Source organism: Ursus arctos, unplaced genomic scaffold (genome assembly GCF_023065955.2).
Source record: "Ursus arctos isolate Adak ecotype North America unplaced genomic scaffold, UrsArc2.0 scaffold_30, whole genome shotgun sequence".
Classification (NCBI taxonomy): Eukaryota; Metazoa; Chordata; class Mammalia; order Carnivora; family Ursidae; genus Ursus; species Ursus arctos.
The window spans coordinates 24,402,045-24,420,446 of record NW_026622986.1 but is presented as its reverse complement, the minus strand read 5'-3'; the positions used below and the strand labels follow the sequence as shown (position 1 = coordinate 24,420,446).

Genomic DNA, 18,402 nt, shown 5'->3' with positions numbered 1-18,402 from the left:
GACAAGGATGCCCACTCTCGCCACTATTATTCAACATAGTACTAGAAGTCCTTGCAACAGCAATCAGACGACAAAAAGGGATCAAAGGTATTCAAATTGGCAAAGAAGAAGTCAAAATGTCTCTCTTTGCAGATGACATGATACTCTATATGGAAAACCCAAAAGAAGCCACTCCCAAACTATTAGAAGTTATAGAGCAATTCAGTAACGTGGCAGGATACAAAATAAATGCTCAGAAATCAGTTGCATTTCTATACACGAATAACGAGACCGGAGAAAGAGAAATTAGGGAATCCATCCCATTTACAATAGCACCAAAAACCATACGTTACCTTGGAATTAACTTAACCAGAGACGTAAAGGACCTATATTCTAGAAACTATAAATCACTCTTAAAAGACATTGAGGAAGACATAAAAAGATGGAAAGATATTCCATGCTCATGGATCGGAAGAATTAACATAGTTAAAATGTCCATGCTACCCAGAGCAATCTACACTTTCAATGCTATCCCGATCAAAATACCAAGGACATTTTTCAAAGAACTGGAACAAACAGTCCTTAAATTTGTATGGAAACAGAAAAGGCCCCGAATCTCCAAGGAACTGTTGAAAAGGAAAAACAAAGCTGGGGGCATCACAATGCCGGATTTCGAGCTGTACTACAAAGCTGTGATCACAAAGACAGCATGGTACTGGCACAAAAACAGACACATAGACCAATGGAACAGAATAGAGAGCCCAGAAATGGACCCTCGGCTCTTTGGGCAACTAATATTTGATAAAGCAGGAAAAAACATCCAGTGGGAAAAAGACAGTCTCTTCAATAAATGGTGCTGGGAAAATTGGACAGCTACATGCAAGAGAATGAAACTTGACCACTATCTCACACCATACACAAAAATAAACTCCAAATGGATGAAAGACCTCGATGTGAGACAGGAATCCATCAAAATTCTAGAGGAGAACATAGGCAACAACCTCTACGACATCGGCCAAAGCAACCTTTTTCATGACACATCCCCAAAGGCAAGAGAAACAAAAGATAAAATGAACTTGTGGGACTTCATCAAGATTAAAAGTTTCTGCACAGCCAAGGAAACAGTCAGAAAAACTAAGAGGCAGCCCACGGAATGGGAGAAGATATTTGCAAATGACACTACAGATAAAGGACTGGTATCCAAGATCTACAAAGAACTTCTCAAACTCAATACACGAGAAACAAATAAACAAATCAAAAAATGGGCAGAAGATATGAACAGACACTTTTCCAATGAAGACATACAAATGGCTAACAGACACATGAAAAAATGTTCAAAATCATTAGCCATCAAGGAAATTCAAATCAAAACCACACTGAGATACCACCTTACGCCAGTTAGAATGACAAAAATAGACAAGGCAAGAAACAACAATTGTTGGAGAGGATGTGGAGAAAGGGGATCCCTCCTACATTGTTGGTGGGAATGCAAGTTGGTACAGCCACTCTGGAAAACAGTGTGGAGGTCCCTTAAAAAGTTAAAAATTGAGCTACCCTATGATCCAGCCATTGCACTACTGGGTATTTACCCCAAAGATACAGACGTAGTGAAGAGAAGGGCCATATGCACCCCAATGTTCATAGCAGCAATGTCCACAATAGCTAAATCGTGGAAGGAGCCGAGATGCCCTTCAACAGATGACTGGATTAAGAAGTTGTGGTCCATATATACAATGGAATATTACTCAGCTATCAGAAAGAACGAGTTCTCAACATTTGCTACAACATGGACAGCACTGGAGGAGATAATGCTAAGTGAAATAAGTCAAGCAGAGAAAGACAACTATCATATGATTTCTCTCATCTATGGAACATAAGAACTAGGATGATCGGTAGGGGAAGAAAGGGATAAAGAAAGGGGGGGTAATCAGAAGGGGGAATGAAACATGAGAGACTATGGACTATGAGAAACAAACTGAGGACTTCAGAGGGGAGGGGGGTGGGGGAATGGGATAGACCGGTGATGGGTAGTAAGGAGGGCACGTATTGCATGGTGCACTGGGTGTTATACACAACTAATGAATCATCGAGCCTTACATCGGAAACCGGGGATGTACTGTATGGTGACTAACATAATAAAAAATCATTTAAAAAAAACAAAAAAACAAAAAAACAAAAAAAAAAAAACAAAACGATACACGTGCCCTCCATTCACTGCATTATTTACAGCAGCCAAGGTATGGAGACACCCCACCAACGGATGGATGAAAAGACGTGGCACAGCCATACGATGCAGTAATAGCTCTAAAAAAGAATGAAATCTTCGGTTTGGGACAACACAGATGGACCTTGAGGGCGTTGTGTTAAGTCAGACGGAGAGAAACAAATACCATACGTATGATCTTACTTATATGTGGAACTTAAAAAACACAAACCCCAAAACCGGAAGCTCACAGATAGAACAGATTGGTGGCTGCCAGAGATGGGGGGAAGGGAGATAGGTGAAGGGGTTCAAAAGGTACTATTTCCAGTTATAAATAAGCCATGGAAATGTAATGTTAAAAACCATTTTTAAATCATGTTTGGAGTAACTACTGGAAGTCAGGCACTGGGCTAGAAGTAGGTAAAAGGATTTTCTTTTTTCTTTTTTTAAGTAGGCTCCATGCCCAAAGCAGAGCCCAACACAGGGCTTGAACTCATGACCCTGAGATCGGAACCTAAGCTGAGTCTAAGAGTCAGATGCTCAACCGACTGAGCCACTCAGGCACCCCTGTAAAAAGGATTTTAAAATGAAAATTCATTTCTCAAAATGATTTTAAGGAATATATATTAGACACCTTTTTTTTTTCTTTCCTTTCTTTCCTTCTTTCTCTCCCTCCCTCCCTTCCATCCCTTCCCTCTTTCCTTTTCTTTCTTTTAGCATAAGGCAGTAGGGGAAGGAGGAGACTAACTGACCAAACAGGATACGGAATTAGACGCACCGTATTTTCTAAATGAAAAGTAGAGCATGGGGTCTGGCAAGTGTAATAAAATGAGTGTTTAAAAGCAGGGCTTTTCTGGAAGAGCAATGCCTCATCCATCTGTGGGAGGGCATCACTAAGGAATTCTCAGGAAACAGACAAGAGGACACCAAAGGACAAAAAGAACCACGTGGGACACCAGCCAGCTGTGGAGCTATTTAAGCCAGCTAGATGTCCTCACCATGGGGGACGGGAAACCCTCCCTTCCAGGTGGGGTACAGAGGGTGTGCCTCAGGTGAGGGCAGAAGACAGACGGCCAGGGATCAGCAGCCCCAGAGGGAGTGATGACTGGATCTGGGGACACTCGAAATTCCCTTTGTTAACTGATGGCCTCTATTCTTTCCTGTTTGGGATCTCTCCCTGCATGGTCTTCCTAAGTCACGGGATGGAGGCCTCCCCATGGACCCTCAGACTTAGCGTGGCCTCAGGCTCTGGCTGGCAGGACTGGCAGGGTTTGAGGTGCTGCCTGGTCTGGTCATGGGGCACAGCTCATACTTTCTGGGCTTCTCATCTCTTGGGGCTTTCCTCTTGCACAGCGGTGCAGCAGAGGGTGGGCAAGGAAAGAGCCCAGGGGTCAGGGCGCACGAATGCTGCCTCTCCGAAAGCGGGGACGGCAAGGTCTTTAGCTGCCCCCAGCGACTCCCAAACAGCTCAGCCTGGGGCCCCCGAAGCAAAATTATCACTGATTTGAAAACCACGTTAATATCTTGGTATAAGGATGCTTTACTTGATGTTATTCTAGTATTCTGTTCGATCAGGCTGGTGGCAGCCACACAGGTGAACTGCTTTCTAATCTTGAAGATGCCTGGATCTCACTTGCTGATGACTGAGTGATGTCCGTTCTAGGTCAGGAGGTTTGGGGTTCCTGTGCATAACCGGGTCCATGGCTCTGTCAGGTTACTGGTGTGGTGTCCCCAGACGCTGACAGATAGGAGTGGCCAGAGGAGATGGCCCAAGACACAGGTTTGGAAGTGGGGACACCTGAGCAACCTTGTCACGTCAGGCTTTTATCTCTTCCTCAGCAGGAAGAGGGGCTCAAGATGTGGCCCCCAGACCAGCTGCATCAGCATCTCTTAGGGACCTGTTACAAATGCCAACTCTCAGGCTCACCCCAGACCTGCAGAGTCAGACACCCGGGGGCTGGAGCTCAACTCTCTGTGTTTGAACTGCCCTCCAAGTGATTCTGATGCGCCTAGAAGTTTGAGAAGCCCTTGGCTGCAAGACTCCATCCTCCCCTGGGATAGAACCAGGCCAAATTCAGAAAGTACCCAGATTCCCAAATGGATAGGAAACCCCAGCAGGGATGCACACCTCACTGAGCCCGAAGGATGAGCTGGGCTCATGTGTGGCTGGAGGAGGACAACCGTGGGCAGGTAAATCCAGACTCGTATCTCAGACTCTGGGTTTTAACAAGGGTTAGAAGTGTCTAGAGCACAAAGAGGCTGGTGCTGGGTCTGCCCTCGCCACTCAGCAGGGGATGGACAGTGGCTGTAATTTGAGGCAGGGGTCTTGGGCTTTGTATGACATTCTCTTCAATACAACAACATTCTCTACAGCTTTCACAGTAAACCTCAAGGCGTCAGAAACAACGATCATTTGGCTCACTGCGCTAATGAAAACGCTTTGAAGAACGTGAGGCGGGGAGGGGTTTATGGTAAACCCCATGGTGATCTGGCCGAGGGCGATCCAGGTTTTGCGGGCCATGAAGCTTATATTGGTGGTTCAGTTAAGGAAAATAATACAATTGATTATTATTAGCCACGATACGGAAGCAACGTAAGTGTCCACTGATGGAGGAATGGATAAAGACGATGTGACGTCTATGCACCACAGACCACAGCCACAGAAAAGAACGAGATCTCGCCATTTATGACAACACGGACGGCCTGAGGGGGTTCGATGCTAAATGAAGTCAGTCAGAAAGACTAACGCCATATGATTTCACTTATATGTGGCCTCTAAAAACCAAACAAAGAAACAAACAAAAAGCAGAAACAGATCCAAAAATACAGAATGCTGGTGGTTGCCAGAGGGGAGGGGGATGGAGAGAGGGGCAAAACGGGTGAAGGGGAGGGGGAGGTCCAGGCTGCCAGTGATGGAATGAGTAAGTCACACGGATGAAAGGTACAGCACAGGGAATACAGTCAATGGTATGGTACCAGTGTCCTCTGCTGATGGGAGCTCCCCTTGAGGTGAGCACAGCATACCACAGATGATGAATCACTACGTTGTACGCCTGAAACTAACGTTAACATTGTATGGCAACTGCACTTCAAGGTACAAAAGAAAAGAACGCAAAATGTGTAATGTGCACAAAAACACACCGGCCCTCCCAGGGCCTCTGAACGGCCTGCCCAGTGCGGGCCCCTGAGCTGAAGCTCCATTAGCACCCCCCCCCCAGTAAAACGGGCCTCTTGGTCCAGGAGGGGAACATTCTCCCCCTCGTCCTCTGGGCCTACATTTTCTCCTGGCTCTGACTGTACTCGGCCAGCCTAGAAGCATCCTAGACCACTTTAGCCTCTCCTCCTCTGCGGGCTCTTCCCCTTCTCGCTCTCCTCCGACTGCTGCTGTGTGCAGTCACTCGACGTGGTTCTAGGAAAGACCCCGGTGACCAATGGGATTTTATTCTTATGAAGACATCACTTTCCACTGCTAATGCTTGCTTACTTGTTTCTCTCTGGTGATATTTTCACTTCCATCCTTTTACAACCGTGGAAGACCCAGGGGAAAGAAAAGTGAAAAACTAGGAGAGAAACACAATATGGAAGGTGCAACAAAGAGGAAGTTCAGTGAGGGGTAGAAGAATCTAGGCCAAGCCAATAGGGGCAAGAGGCAAGATCTGGGCAGGCAGGATGCCTCTGTGAATGAAGGTGCTCTGGCTCCTGGTCACCTGGGGTGGAAGCAAGAGGGCAGAGAAGGAAAGGCTACGTGTGAAGGGTGGGCCCTCGGTAGTCCGCATGGGCTGGACCAGCAGAGACCACACGGGGCGGGGCCATCAAAGATGGAGGGATGCTTCAACAGGTGTAATATTCAGAGACAGCTCCTAGAATGCTAGGGCAGGAAGGAATCTTAAAAATAAAAAATAAAAATAAAAAAAAATGGCGAAGAAAGAGCAAGCACTCCGGAAGATGAGGTAGGGCAAACAAAGACTTCTTGCTTCCCTTTCATGGCTCAGAGGCAAGGGTACACTGTCCCAGGAACAACCAGCCTTTGACGGTGTGGCCTTGGGAGTGTCCTGCATTAGTTATACTTTCTAACATTTCCAAACAATGACCGCCTCCCTCCCTCTTTCTGCGGTCCTCAAATCTCCCCCTCTTCCTGTCACTAAAGCGAATGGCATCCCTATTCTGGACATCAGCCCCCTCCGAATCCTCAGAGCTTGTCCGCCCCTCCCACACCCAATGACAAAATGACTTGCCCAGGGCTCTCAGAAACAAGCTCGGAATCAGAGCCTTGGACTCTCAGTTGCCAAAGGCACCTCACTGCTACACCGCATTCCGTGACAAGACTGCTTGTCAAAGGCCAAGGGTTTCTGTACCTTCTGAAGTCCCGAAGAGTTCCCCTGAGAATAGGATGCAGTGTTGCTCGGCCCCACGAGCCCGCCTTCAGCCCCTCCTTAGCATAATTCTCCCTTAAGGATACCCAAGTGAACCGACCCCACCTCGTCCTTGGACTTGACATTCCTGACAGTGGGCCATCAGCATTCAGAAGGCTCTGGAGGGTGCCTGAAGAGATGCATGGGGCCAACAGTCCTTCCCACAGGGCATGGTTCTGCAGCTTCTTATCCCCCCCCCCACCTCCCCACCCTGCACTTTGGGCGTTTTTTCTCAGATTCCTATTTGGCTCAAAACCTTCATCTCGCAACCAGAGCCAGCTCCCGGCGAGCCTGCCAAGCTGCGTCCTCAGTGGCTGCCCCTCTCCGCCCTTCCCTGGAGCCACAGGTTGCAGCGACAGCCTCTTCCACGCTCCCCGCACGGTGGCTCTCCAACAAAAGTCTGCTCACCTGATGACAGGAGGCTCCCGCTGCTGCCACTGATGATCTTCCCTTTGCTCCCCATGTTGGCCAGCTTGGAGGTCTTCAGCGTGCCGGTCTCAGTTAGGTCAATAGCGATCTCACTCAGGCTTCGTGCGGCATGGATTTTAGACTAGAATGGAAAAGACAGCCAGCTTATAAAGAGGCATTGGCCTTGGAGAGAGAACGGTTATCACTCGCGGGCTTACGGTCCTGAGATTTAGCAAATGGACTGATTTCCTGGCTTGCAGCATTTTTAGGTTTGCGTTCTCTGGCCCCCAATCCTAATCACCGAAACTCCCTGCAGGAGGTCTGGCTCTAGAACGGACAGGAATGATGCGTGTTCCGAGCTACTCTAAGGGCTCTACCGTGCTGTGCCCAGAGCAGCGGCTATGGCATCAGACAGACCTCGTCGGAGTCCTGGTTTGGGGAAAGTCCCCTGATCTCACTGAGCCTCATTGTTCCCAGCTATAAAATGGGAAAAAACACTACCTGCCACTGAAGGTTGTGTTAGGGTCAAAGGAAGTAGGGCACGTGAAGGGCTCCCCCATGCCGCTCCCTGGAACACAGCCTTTAATAAATAGCGGTGATTATATTTTATGTTTAAGGAAGGAAGAAAAAATAATTTTCAGCTTTGTGATCGACAGAAGAGGTATGTGAAACAGATTTATGAAGCTCCAATAGATTCTGAGGGGATTTAAACCCCTTACGGTGTTAGCCACGTGGCCATGGAACGTTTAGAGGTTTGGCGAGTGACCATACTCTAGACGTACAAGGAGCATGTCTGCATGTGCAGAAGCCCCTGGAACAACTGCTTGCTTGGACGCTCAGGCTCCACCGTAAGCTCCCGACACTGTGCTCTGCTTCTATTTTGATACCTGAGTACTCTAAAGTCTGCAGATTATAGGCAATGCTCCACTCCATTTATCCTGCATATTAATTGGCCTGCCTTGGCTAGTAGTAACATCAGGCTGGATTAATTAGAAAAGTACTCTGTTATCACAATCCTATTCCTAAAAGTATTTGTTTTTCATAAACTACCTTTTTTAGTTACTGCCCTCGGTAGATGAAAATGGGTTTGCATTTCCTACGTGTGTGTTTGATGTTTGCTTTCCCAGCAGCCCCCCCACCCGCCTTCTTCAGGAAATCAATTTTTGTGATCGTGCTTAAGGCAATAGGCTTTACCCATCGCATGAACTGAATGAAAACCACTGTAAATGCTTGTAGAACCCATACATTTGCTGAGGTTTCTTTCCACGGCCATTGGCTATAGCCTGTACCCTGATGGAACCAGGTGGCATTCAAAACCGAGGTTTTCAGTCACTTCATGTGGGTTCACCCAGTCATCCGCCCCCCACACCCCTCTGCGTGAGACCAAGTCTGTCCCCCACACAGGAGAAGCTGGCAGAAGGCTGATGCGGGGACCACGGCAGGATGGGTGGATGCTGCCCATTCTTCCTTACGGCCATTCTCTGTCCAGGTGCCCTACACTGCCCAGCAGAGGCTCTCTGAACCCATGCGGCCTTGCCCTTCCTCTGGCCCCAACACTGATGCAGACACTGACGAAGGACCATGTCTTCCGACAGCTGAGCACTTTCCTCTCGTTATAAGAGAGTCTGAGGAACTGAGGTAACATGGAATGTTTTTGCTTGTTTTGTTCTCTGGGTATGAACATCATCCTATTGGTCCTTCCTTGACCGATGTCTCCTTTCTAACTCTGAAGGTCCCTGCACTCAGATCCAGGTCACCTTCCTCAGGTCAGGGCCTCCTTGCTCAGGACATAACCCTGGCCACCAGGTCCCCCGCAGTGCTCTGGCTGGAGGGGTGGTGGGGGCAGAAGCAGGAAGTGCCTTTCATTTCGCATCAACAGCGCATGTCCACAGCACCCATCTGGTAGAGCTTTCGCTCTGAGCAAGCAGAGGGAGCACACCCATTACTCTCTGCGGCACTCCTCTTTACCAACGCCCACGCTCGAATAAAAGGAGCTGTCGCTTGCAGCTACTTAATGACTCATGGAGACACAGAACAACTCAGCATGGTGGGGAGGCGTCCAGGCTTTGAAGTCAGAAAGATCTGGACTGGAATCTTGGCTCTGGCCAGTTCACCACTGTTTGGCCATGACCTTCAACCTGTCTGATACTCAGATCCCAGTCTGTAAAATGGAGCTCTTAAAACCCACATGGCCAGAGTTGTGATAAGGACAAATTAGATAAAATATGTAAAGGCCACTGGAATTGAAGTAGGAACAGGATCCAAATCAAGGACTGGAAGTAATTTGCTAAACGAGGTGAGACTGATGGCTCAACCTGGTATTTGGGGGATCTCATTAATCTCATTAGTCACACAGAAGACCCCCCCCCACTCTATTCCTGCCACATATCAGTCTGAGAGGCAAAAACCAAAATATGGAAAAGGGACCAACAGATATCCTTCCCAAAGGAGACTAGATTCTTAGAAGCTTTAGGAAATTACTAGCTTCTCTCCAGATGGAAATATGACAATGACCAAAAAGACCCAGTGGAGAGAGCAATGCTAAGAGGGGGAAGGAGTACAGATGGGGAGATTCTTTTCTTGAAAAGTTAAGTCCTTGGGACAACCCAAAAGAGCCTCCAACATTCTGAACATTACACTTTGAGGATTCTTGCCCTACCGAGTTTTATTACTGTTATCTCACGAGCAAGGCTGCACTGTCCCCTACCATGCTGTCACTCTGCTTCTGATCTAGGTGGAACGAAGAACAGAAGATGGATCAGGGAAAAAAAAACCCAAAACAAACAAAAAAACAAAAAACAAGAAGGAAAGATGTCTGGACTGGAGGCCAACTGGAGAGGTCCCCATCTGAGTTCAGAGAAGAGGTGTCTAATGTTTACCCTCAACAATTTGAGCTTTCAAATATTTTCCTCTCAAGTCTATAAGACATTCCTTGGCTCTGGGCTTCAGAGTTTGCTGATCCTTGGGGTCAACAAATATACGTTACCAGTTGTAGCTGGTGCCTCTAAAGCCACAGGGAACCAACCAATACGGGCTCTTTCCGTTCTGTCTTCGGTGATGAAGGGAGTGTGTTGTGCGTGTGTATGAGAGAGAGAGCTGTTCTTACAGGATTTGCACAAGGATCCTCAAAGAGGAAAATGCCTGAGTGCCGGGGAAGAGCCTGAGACTGCTCGGCCACCCACTCCTGCTGACTCAGACCACGAGACCGCACTTGTCTCAGGGCTGATAAGCATCACTTGGGAGGCCCGGGCTTTGCCGAAGCACTTCAGACAAAGGAATGGCTGGCATGGCCCGGTGCAGCGGGGTGTGGAGCAACGGCCCCGTATGCCAGCCAGCACTGGTTGCTCAGAAATATTTTGCAGCTCATCCCAGGCCTGTCAGCCGTCACTCTGCCCACCAGAGAGGGATCACATCACCCTTGTACAGAGAACAACATTCCAGAAGCGCAAGGTGTCGTAACGTAATTCCTAAGGGGGAATTTTATCATCTCTGACTTAATCTGGGAAACTTTGAGAGAACTTAACCTTTACACAAGTGTTGGCCAGGGAACAGTTATGTTGGATTCATGAGGATAATAATAGATAGCACATATCTCCTAAAGCAATTTCACACACACTGTGTCATTGGGCCAATCAATAATTTCCCTATTTCCTTTCTTATTCTCTAATTGTGAAAGCAAAGCAGGAGCAATGAAAGACCTCCCCAGGGCCACAGAACTGGAAACGGAGTCCCTGGACTTCCACGTGGGAGAGTTTGTCCCTCGCCTACCACTGTGCGTTGAGGGATCGGTTCCTACGAGAAATGGAAGGGCTCTGGAGCCTCTGCGAGCATTCAGAGCCTACTGGGGAAGTTCTCCTGCTCCTGGGCAGAGGTGTATTTCCCTCCGTCCCCCAGGGGTCACCGAGAAGGATGGCTGAAATTTCTCTATGGCTGTGAGCACATGGTTTGGCCTTTTAAAAGATAGTTCCTGTTAATAAATGATCTTTGATAATTACTTTTTGAAGTTTACTTGTTGTATCAGAGGGCTGACCTGTGAGCCTGGCCAATAAGGCTTCTCCAAGTACAGAGTAAGACCATCTTCGAGAATGGGGAAGAAGGCCCTGCTAAAGGCCTCTTGTGTTACCCTCAATGCAAAGAACGAGCATGGGGGTTGGGGGTGGGCAGGGAAGATCTCAAACAGCTAACGTACTAACCTAAGGGTGAAATACATTTTGTCTCTTCTCCTTTCAAAATTGTGCTGTCAGTGTGTGGGGGGTCTGCCCACAAGAGGAATTGGCAGTGGGGTTCAGGAGGGCTGCCAAGGTCTCTACCCCTTACCGCCCATTCCCAAACAATGCAGAGGATAGAATCCACGTTTTAAGGTTTGGACCTCCAACTCCCGCGACCCGAGGGCAAAATGCTGACACTCACCCACTGTCTCAATCTAAAGCATGAGTCAAAATGCTTTGGCCCTGTTTCTTTTGATCTAATCGGGCTTCAAATCCCTGTGCCAATGTCCATCATCACCAGGAAAGCTGTGGAATGCTCCCATTATGCCTAACAACAACAAAAAAACCCCTCCACTCTGTGCCTATTCACCCCAGAAAATGACCAAAAAAGGGGTCAGGAAGAAGATTCAGCAGAGGAGAAAAATGTGTTACAAAGAAGAAAGTGACAGCCACACAGGAAGGGCTCAGATTTGAAACTGAGTTATGAGTTGAGAGATTGTTTCCTTTTCTCCTATTTTCCTACGATCTTTCTCTTTTCTCCCACCAGACCCAGGTCTCTCCTTCCACTCCCCTCCCCAGGCCAGGGAAAAGAGCAACTCCATCCAGACAGAAAATAAGGCAGAAGAAGAAGTTGTAAGGGTCCAAGAGGGCACCGATCTGATGAATCTTGTGCCCAGTACACCCAGGGTCCGGCTACTTCCTTGCCACCCAAGAACCCACATTATGGGGAAAAAACCTCCTAGGGGCCAACGCCCGGCTCCCTCCATAGCTCTGCAGCCCCTCCACCCCAAGCTAGCAGGATCCTGGGAAAGGAGCAAGACCCATCTTGATGGGGCCCTCCACAGAGAGCTAATGAATGAGAACGGCTCGTGGGGTGAAGGCAAGGCAGCACGGCAGACGGGGGCTGGAGGAAGAGGGGGCTGAGTGTTGATACAAGCCCTGTGTGAACCAAGGAGATGTCATTCTCCCACTTGCCAGAAAATGCACCTGTGTGTCTGCATTGGGGCTGGGTCAAATCTCCCTTGGAGGATGACTGTTTACCAAGGCCTGAGGCTCCAGGTCTGCCTTAGGGAAACAGGGTTGGGTGCTGGGTTTTTTTTTTTTTTTTTTTTTTTTAATGTTTCCAGTTCTGACTTACAAAAGAAAAAAAAAAAATGGAGCTGGCAGTTGGAAAAGCCTGAAGCTCTTTCACAGCAATTATCCTAAACAGTTAGATGGTGTCTATTAATTGCAAACGGTTGCTTTTTTTTTCCCCCTCTCAAAAAGAAAACAATATGCCACTGTTTAAATACCATAAAGGTCTTGATGGCTTGTTCCCAGGAGAGGTTCCTGAGGTTCAGAAGCATGCTCTGAATTCCTCAAAAGGGCCCTACCTGGCTACAGTAAACGGTTTGAGAGGCTACAACCCTAGTTGGCCGGAGGCCCCTTAACCAAGTTGCATGGAACGTGCCCCTTGGAAGAGCCCATCTCCTTCCTCCCTCCTATGATTCTGAAAGGCAAGTCTGTACCTGCGCACATTTCAGAGCGAGGGACACGGTGGCGCCCCCAGCCCCCCAATTCCCAATCCCTCAGCTAGGAGACACAGGCCCTCTTGTGCCCTCAGGCAAGCCTGGAGCTTGGTGAAAGGTCTGGTCATTGCAGAGTCCCTCCCAGTTCCCCGGGGAAGGACTTACCTTACTCTGCTTTCTGTCCAGATAGAACTGGTGTTGGCTAATGGCCATAGCCCAAATGGACTTGATCAAAGCCGGACATGCGTACCACGTATGCACCGCAATGCCGCTGTGTCCAAACGTCCTCCTTGTCACTGAAGCCCTGGGATGGCAAGAATCACAAGGTTCAGCCATGTTGGTGATACGGGACTCCAGTGACCGGTCGACAGCTTTTACTGAGAATCCCGTGGGATCTAAAAGCCCTTGCATAGACGGGATAGATAAGCACACACACACGCTCACGCTCTCTCAGGGAAACTAGCTAGCAAAGGCCATCTTTTTAATTGTTTAATAAAAATTGTACATATTTTCTTTAGCCATTCAACAGTCAATGGACATTTGGGCTCTTTCCACGATTTGGCTATTGTGGACATTGCTGCTATAAACACTGGGGTACATGGGCCCCTTCGAATCAGCATTTTTGTATCCTTGGGATAAATACCTAGGAGTACAATTGCTGGGTCCTAGGGTAGTTCTATTTTTAACTTTTTAAGGAACCTCCATACGTTTTCCCAACTGGCTGCATCAGTTCGCATTTCCACCAACCGTGCAAGAGGGTGCCCCTTTCTCTACCTCCTCACCAACACCTTTGTTTCCGGAGTTGTTAATTTTAGCTATTCTGACAGGTGTGAGGTAGTATCCTATTGTGGTTTTGATTTATATTTCCCTGATGATGAGGGATGCTGAGCATCTTTCATCTGTCTGTTTGCCATCTGGATGTCTACTTCGGAAAAGTGTCTATTCGTGTCTTCTGCCCATTTCTTAACTGGATTATTTTATATTTCTTTATGTTTCAGAAACTAACCCTTTATCTGACATGTCGTTCGCAAATACGTTCTCCCACTCCCTCGGCTGCCTTTTACTTTTGTTGATTATTCCTTCACTGTGCAGAAGCTTTTTATTTTGATGAGGTCCCAACAATTCATTTTTTCTTTTGTTTCTCTTGCCTCCTTATACAATGGAATATTACTTGGTGATCAAAAAAAAATCTTGCCATTTGCAACAATGTGGATGGAACTAGAGCGTGTCATGCTAAGTGAAGTCAGTCAGAGAAAGACAAGTATCATATGATTTCACTCATATGTGGAGTCTAAGAAACAGAACAGATGAACAGAGAGGAAGGGAAGGAAAAATAAAACAGGGAAGCAAACCATAAGAGACTCTTAAAATAGAGAACACGCTGAGGGTGTTAGAGGGAAGGTGGATGGGGGGTGGGCTAAAAGGGTGATGTGCCTTAAGGAGGGCACTTGCTGCGATGAGCCCTGGGTGTTGCATGTGGGTGATGATGAATCACTGGCTTCTGCTTCTGAAACCAGTGCTGCACTCAATGTTAACTTGAATTTAAATTGAAAAAATTATATATATTTAAGGTGCACGACAGGATTTGGTATACATATACATAGTGGAAGGATTATTACCGTCAAGCTAATGACCATAGATCATGTCTTCATATATCTGTCATGAGAGCCCCTGAGACCTACTCTCTTAGCCCCTTTCCAGTAGTCAGCAGAGCATCAGTAACTGTAGTCCTCACCCTGTGGGGTAGATCCGAAAGCTTATTTATCCTGCATAATTGCAACTTTGTACCTCTGACCCACATTCCCCCATTTCCTCTCTTCCCCGCCCAGGTAACTACCTTTCTACTCTCGGCTTCTACATATTTGACTTTTGAGAGTCCGCATATACGTGAGATCATGCAGTTCCCCACCCCCCCCCCATGGCTTATTTCACTTAGCATAATGTCCTCCATGTTCATCCACATTAGTGCCAATGGCAGGACGGCCTTCTTTCTTGTGGCCGAATAATACTCCATTGTATGTATACAGACCACCATTTCTTAATCTGTTCATCCCTCGATGAACACTTAGGTTGTTTCCATATTTTGGCTATCATGAATAATGCTATTCTTTTTATTTACTGGCTCCTCAGGGTTCAGAATTTGTCCAAGCCTCTGCCTCGTCTGGGATAAGATGGGTCATTCTAGGTCACTGGACGGTCCTTTCTGAGCTTCAGCTCCTGGCGCTGGGCCAAGACAAACTTCAGAAACAGGAAAAGCCTTTGACAATGTCCTTTATTAAGCAGGCAATGCTGCCTATGGTGAAGGATAAGTAAATTCTGTTCTAATCACCAGCACAGGCCACAGCCTGTGGGATGTCCCGAGGGAGTCCGGACTTCTCACACTGCTCTAACTCAATGTTCCTTGAAAGAGTTGGTTATCAATTTCAAATTTAGTCCGCCGGCAGGCAGGCTATAAAGAATCCAAAGAGGGACGGCAGAAAGGAGTGCAGCTACTCTCCCGCACTACCCCACGGACACATACACATTTACGGGACAGACAGGGCATATATCTGTGTGGGGTACACAGAGGCAGTCAGACGATAACAACGAAAAGTGGGAAATGTGGGTTCCAACATAATTCGCCACATCCGTGGTGGGGGAAAGAGTGACGGGATCATGCTTTCTGTGAAGTGTATTCCATAGGCCAGGCAGATGATTTTGCAAATGAAATCTGAGAATGGGGGTTTGCACGCACGTGTGCATGTGTGCGTGCACAGGGCAAGGTACTGGGGTGGGGCCTGGGGTATCTGATGTGAACATCAGGAGAGAAGAATATGTTTTCGGGTTTAAGAGATCTAATTTGGAAGAAACTTGGGTCGGCAGGACTCATGAATAACCGTTTTTTTAATGACGCATTTTCCCTGAAGAAAATCTAGAGCTGCTCCCATCATTTTACCTTGGGGACTAAACACTGAACAGAAGGTCTTCTTCAGACCCACTTTTAGGGAGAAATTCAAATCTGGTGGCTCATTAATGCTACTGATTCTAGGCACGGTAATTCCTCGCTCTAGGTAAAAGTTAGGAGAACACGTCAGCTCATGAGCGAGAACACAGTTGAAAATAATGGGGAAGGAGCCCGCAAGGGAGTCAGGAGGAGCACCCCCACAGATCTTCGTAGAAGTAAAAAAGAAACCCATCAGAACTCCCACGTTGCCTTCTGTACCTATGGCTGCTCCTGGGTGTAAGTGCAATCCTTTCTCCCTGAGAAGCTGAATTAGAAAGGAAAAGTAACTGGGAGTGTGTGTCTGTGCGTGGTAGGGGCCAGGTGCTTGTCTTTGTAAGAAAGGCGAGGGAGGAAGGTTCAGGAGGCTGGCCAGGTCTGGGAGGTTCTGCAGGAATACCATATCAGACACTGACGGTTTTCTCCTGCTCCATTAGTAATTTATCTCTTCTCCGCATCTTTCCCTTCAGGCTCTTCCCACCCCACTGACTTCTCTGTTTTGCCTAAACCTTAGAAACGGAGTATTTGCCAAGCCCAGAGAACCGCAGAACCCATGTGGGTATCGAGTTGAGAGTGCGTGTCCAGGAGCACAGATCTGAGGTCATCTTCTGTGGTCCCACCTGAGACCAGAGACTCAGGACGCACCCTCTGCCCGGGCTGATCCCCGGTCCCTGTGTGTCCCACCGATGGCCCCTTCAGGACATGATTCTCTTCCTCACCTGCCATCCCATCACTTCAGTTCTGACCCCCTTTCCTGGCTGGGACCACCCCAACGTAGAGTCAACCAGACTCGTCTTCCCTGCTCCAAGTAAACACGGCAACAGTCATGGGGGAGGCAGTAAATGGAAGGAGCGCCCTGCGGCCGTGGGAAGAGCGCTTGCTGCCGTGGGAGGGAAGACGATTTCAGGGCAGAGCAAAGGCACTGTGCCAAGTAGCTAACCCCCAGCAATCCCCTTTGCTTGCCTCAGTGCACACATGGAAAAGGTGTCTTTAAAGCCACAGCTGACTTGGGTTCCTGCCTCTGACATTAGGGCAGACACCTCCCTGGCCTCCCTCCTTCCGTGCCTCCCTCCCTGCCTCTAGACTGGCAGAGGGCTGTTTCCCCCGGGAAGATGTGATCGCACTCTGTGCTCTGCCTGCCTCCAGCGCCTCCCTTCCCTCTTCTGACACCCACCTGACGAAGTCTTCATCCCCCCAAGGGCCAACCCTCAGCTTGAAATCCTAGTCATGCTTCGAGGTTCGGCTCAGAATCTCTCCTTCTCAGAAACCTGTCCTGACCAGCCTGGCTTCTGGCCACCTTCAGTATTTATGGCCCATGCCACCCAGCACTCGGTCCCCGGTGTGTCACATGGAGCGTAGCGGGAATGCCTGTGAGCTGTGTAGCCAGACTCCCTGGGTTCAAATTCTTCTTGTGCCACTTGCCAGCTTTTTATAACCTAGAGCAGGTGACCATGTTTCTTTTGTGCCTCAGTCTCCCCACACATAGAACAGGAAGCTAGCAGCACCTCTTCCTGGTCCTGAGGCACAGCCCCTCAGATGAGCCAATCCCTGGTTTTCATTCTGTCAGGCAGCCCCTTTCTGCGTCTGACTCACTGTGGCAATATTCCTTTCACTCTTTTCACATGTAGGGTTTCCCTCCCCTCACGCTAAGACTGGTCTGATTCAGTTCACCTGGAAAGCGCGGCTGGAGTATTATCCCCAGCCTCGGTCTCTCCCCCACTGGGCCAGCACAAGCGGATTCCTGCTCTGCAGAGGCAGGGTCTCCAGACCGAGAGACCCTTCGCAGGACCCTGAGAAATGCTGGACAAGCTGTTACTCTAACGTCACCGCCTTCATCTGACTGCAGATGGGATCTCCACAATGTTCTCCACCTGCTGGTCATGTGGTGACTGTGGGACGTGGGCCGAGCTCTTCCCCTCCGCGGAGTGGCTGTCTCACACAGATTACATGGTGGGGCAAAGTGGCCTGTCACCCCTGCTGGGTTATCGCTGGTGGCAGGAGCTGAGACACTGCCCAAGCTCAGCCCTCTGACTGGGGGGCCAGGCCTCTGACTGTTTTCTGAGAGCTCGCTGGGAGGCAAAGAGGCGTGTTCTGGCTGCTCAGAAGCCATGTGTGAGAGGAGCTGGGGCCACCTCCACTTTGGCAGGCCAAGGCTGGGGCATCAACGGTGCCTAAATGTCCTGTTTGCTCCTCTCTAGAGTCTGACCTTTTCAGGGTCTTTCTAGGGTTACCTTCCTGTAAATCCACTTTGGACCTCCTGAAAGCAGTTTATCCTTACGTGTCAGGCCTGTTTTCAGGGAATTTTGCTGCTGCTTCTGAGCTGCCTCTAAGTCCAGGACTGCCGGCAGACAAAGAGAGGAAAAGCAGCCAGTATGTGCGCCCGAGAACCTTCCACGCAGGGCTTGCTGCATTCCAAACCGGGACCCTATTGTTTGGCATCTGACTTAGAGAGCACTGGTTTTTACACTAGTGCTCCCTGGGACACAATGTGAGGTGGGGAGAAAAAGAACTCTCTTGCTTTCAACATCCACCCACAACACTAACACCCTAAAATTACAGCTCGTGGAATCAAACAACTTAACACAACTGCTTTAGGTATAGATTCCTTTTGGTGCCGACTGTCCCCCCTGAAACATTCTCAGGAGCTCTGACAAGCCATCCTTCAGACTCTTCTCTGGCACAAGCTCCTGAAAAGGACTCACAC

The 18,402-nt window shown here is 48.4% G+C and overlaps 1 protein-coding gene across 10 annotated transcripts in view; it reads right to left on the bottom strand.

Annotated features, from left to right (window-relative positions):
• Positions 1–18,402, bottom strand: part of FRMD4A (FERM domain containing 4A) — a 592,045-nt gene that overhangs the window by 48,389 nt on the left and 525,254 nt on the right. For all 10 annotated transcript variants that reach the window (XM_057304597.1, XM_057304598.1, XM_026479048.4 and 7 more), the window contains exons 13-14: positions 12,884–13,022; positions 7,003–7,144 (exon numbers count right to left, since the gene is read on the bottom strand). In XM_057304597.1, the coding sequence (XP_057160580.1) occupies positions 7,003–7,144; positions 12,884–13,022 (281 nt within the window). The remainder of the gene's footprint in view (positions 1–7,002; positions 7,145–12,883; positions 13,023–18,402) is intronic.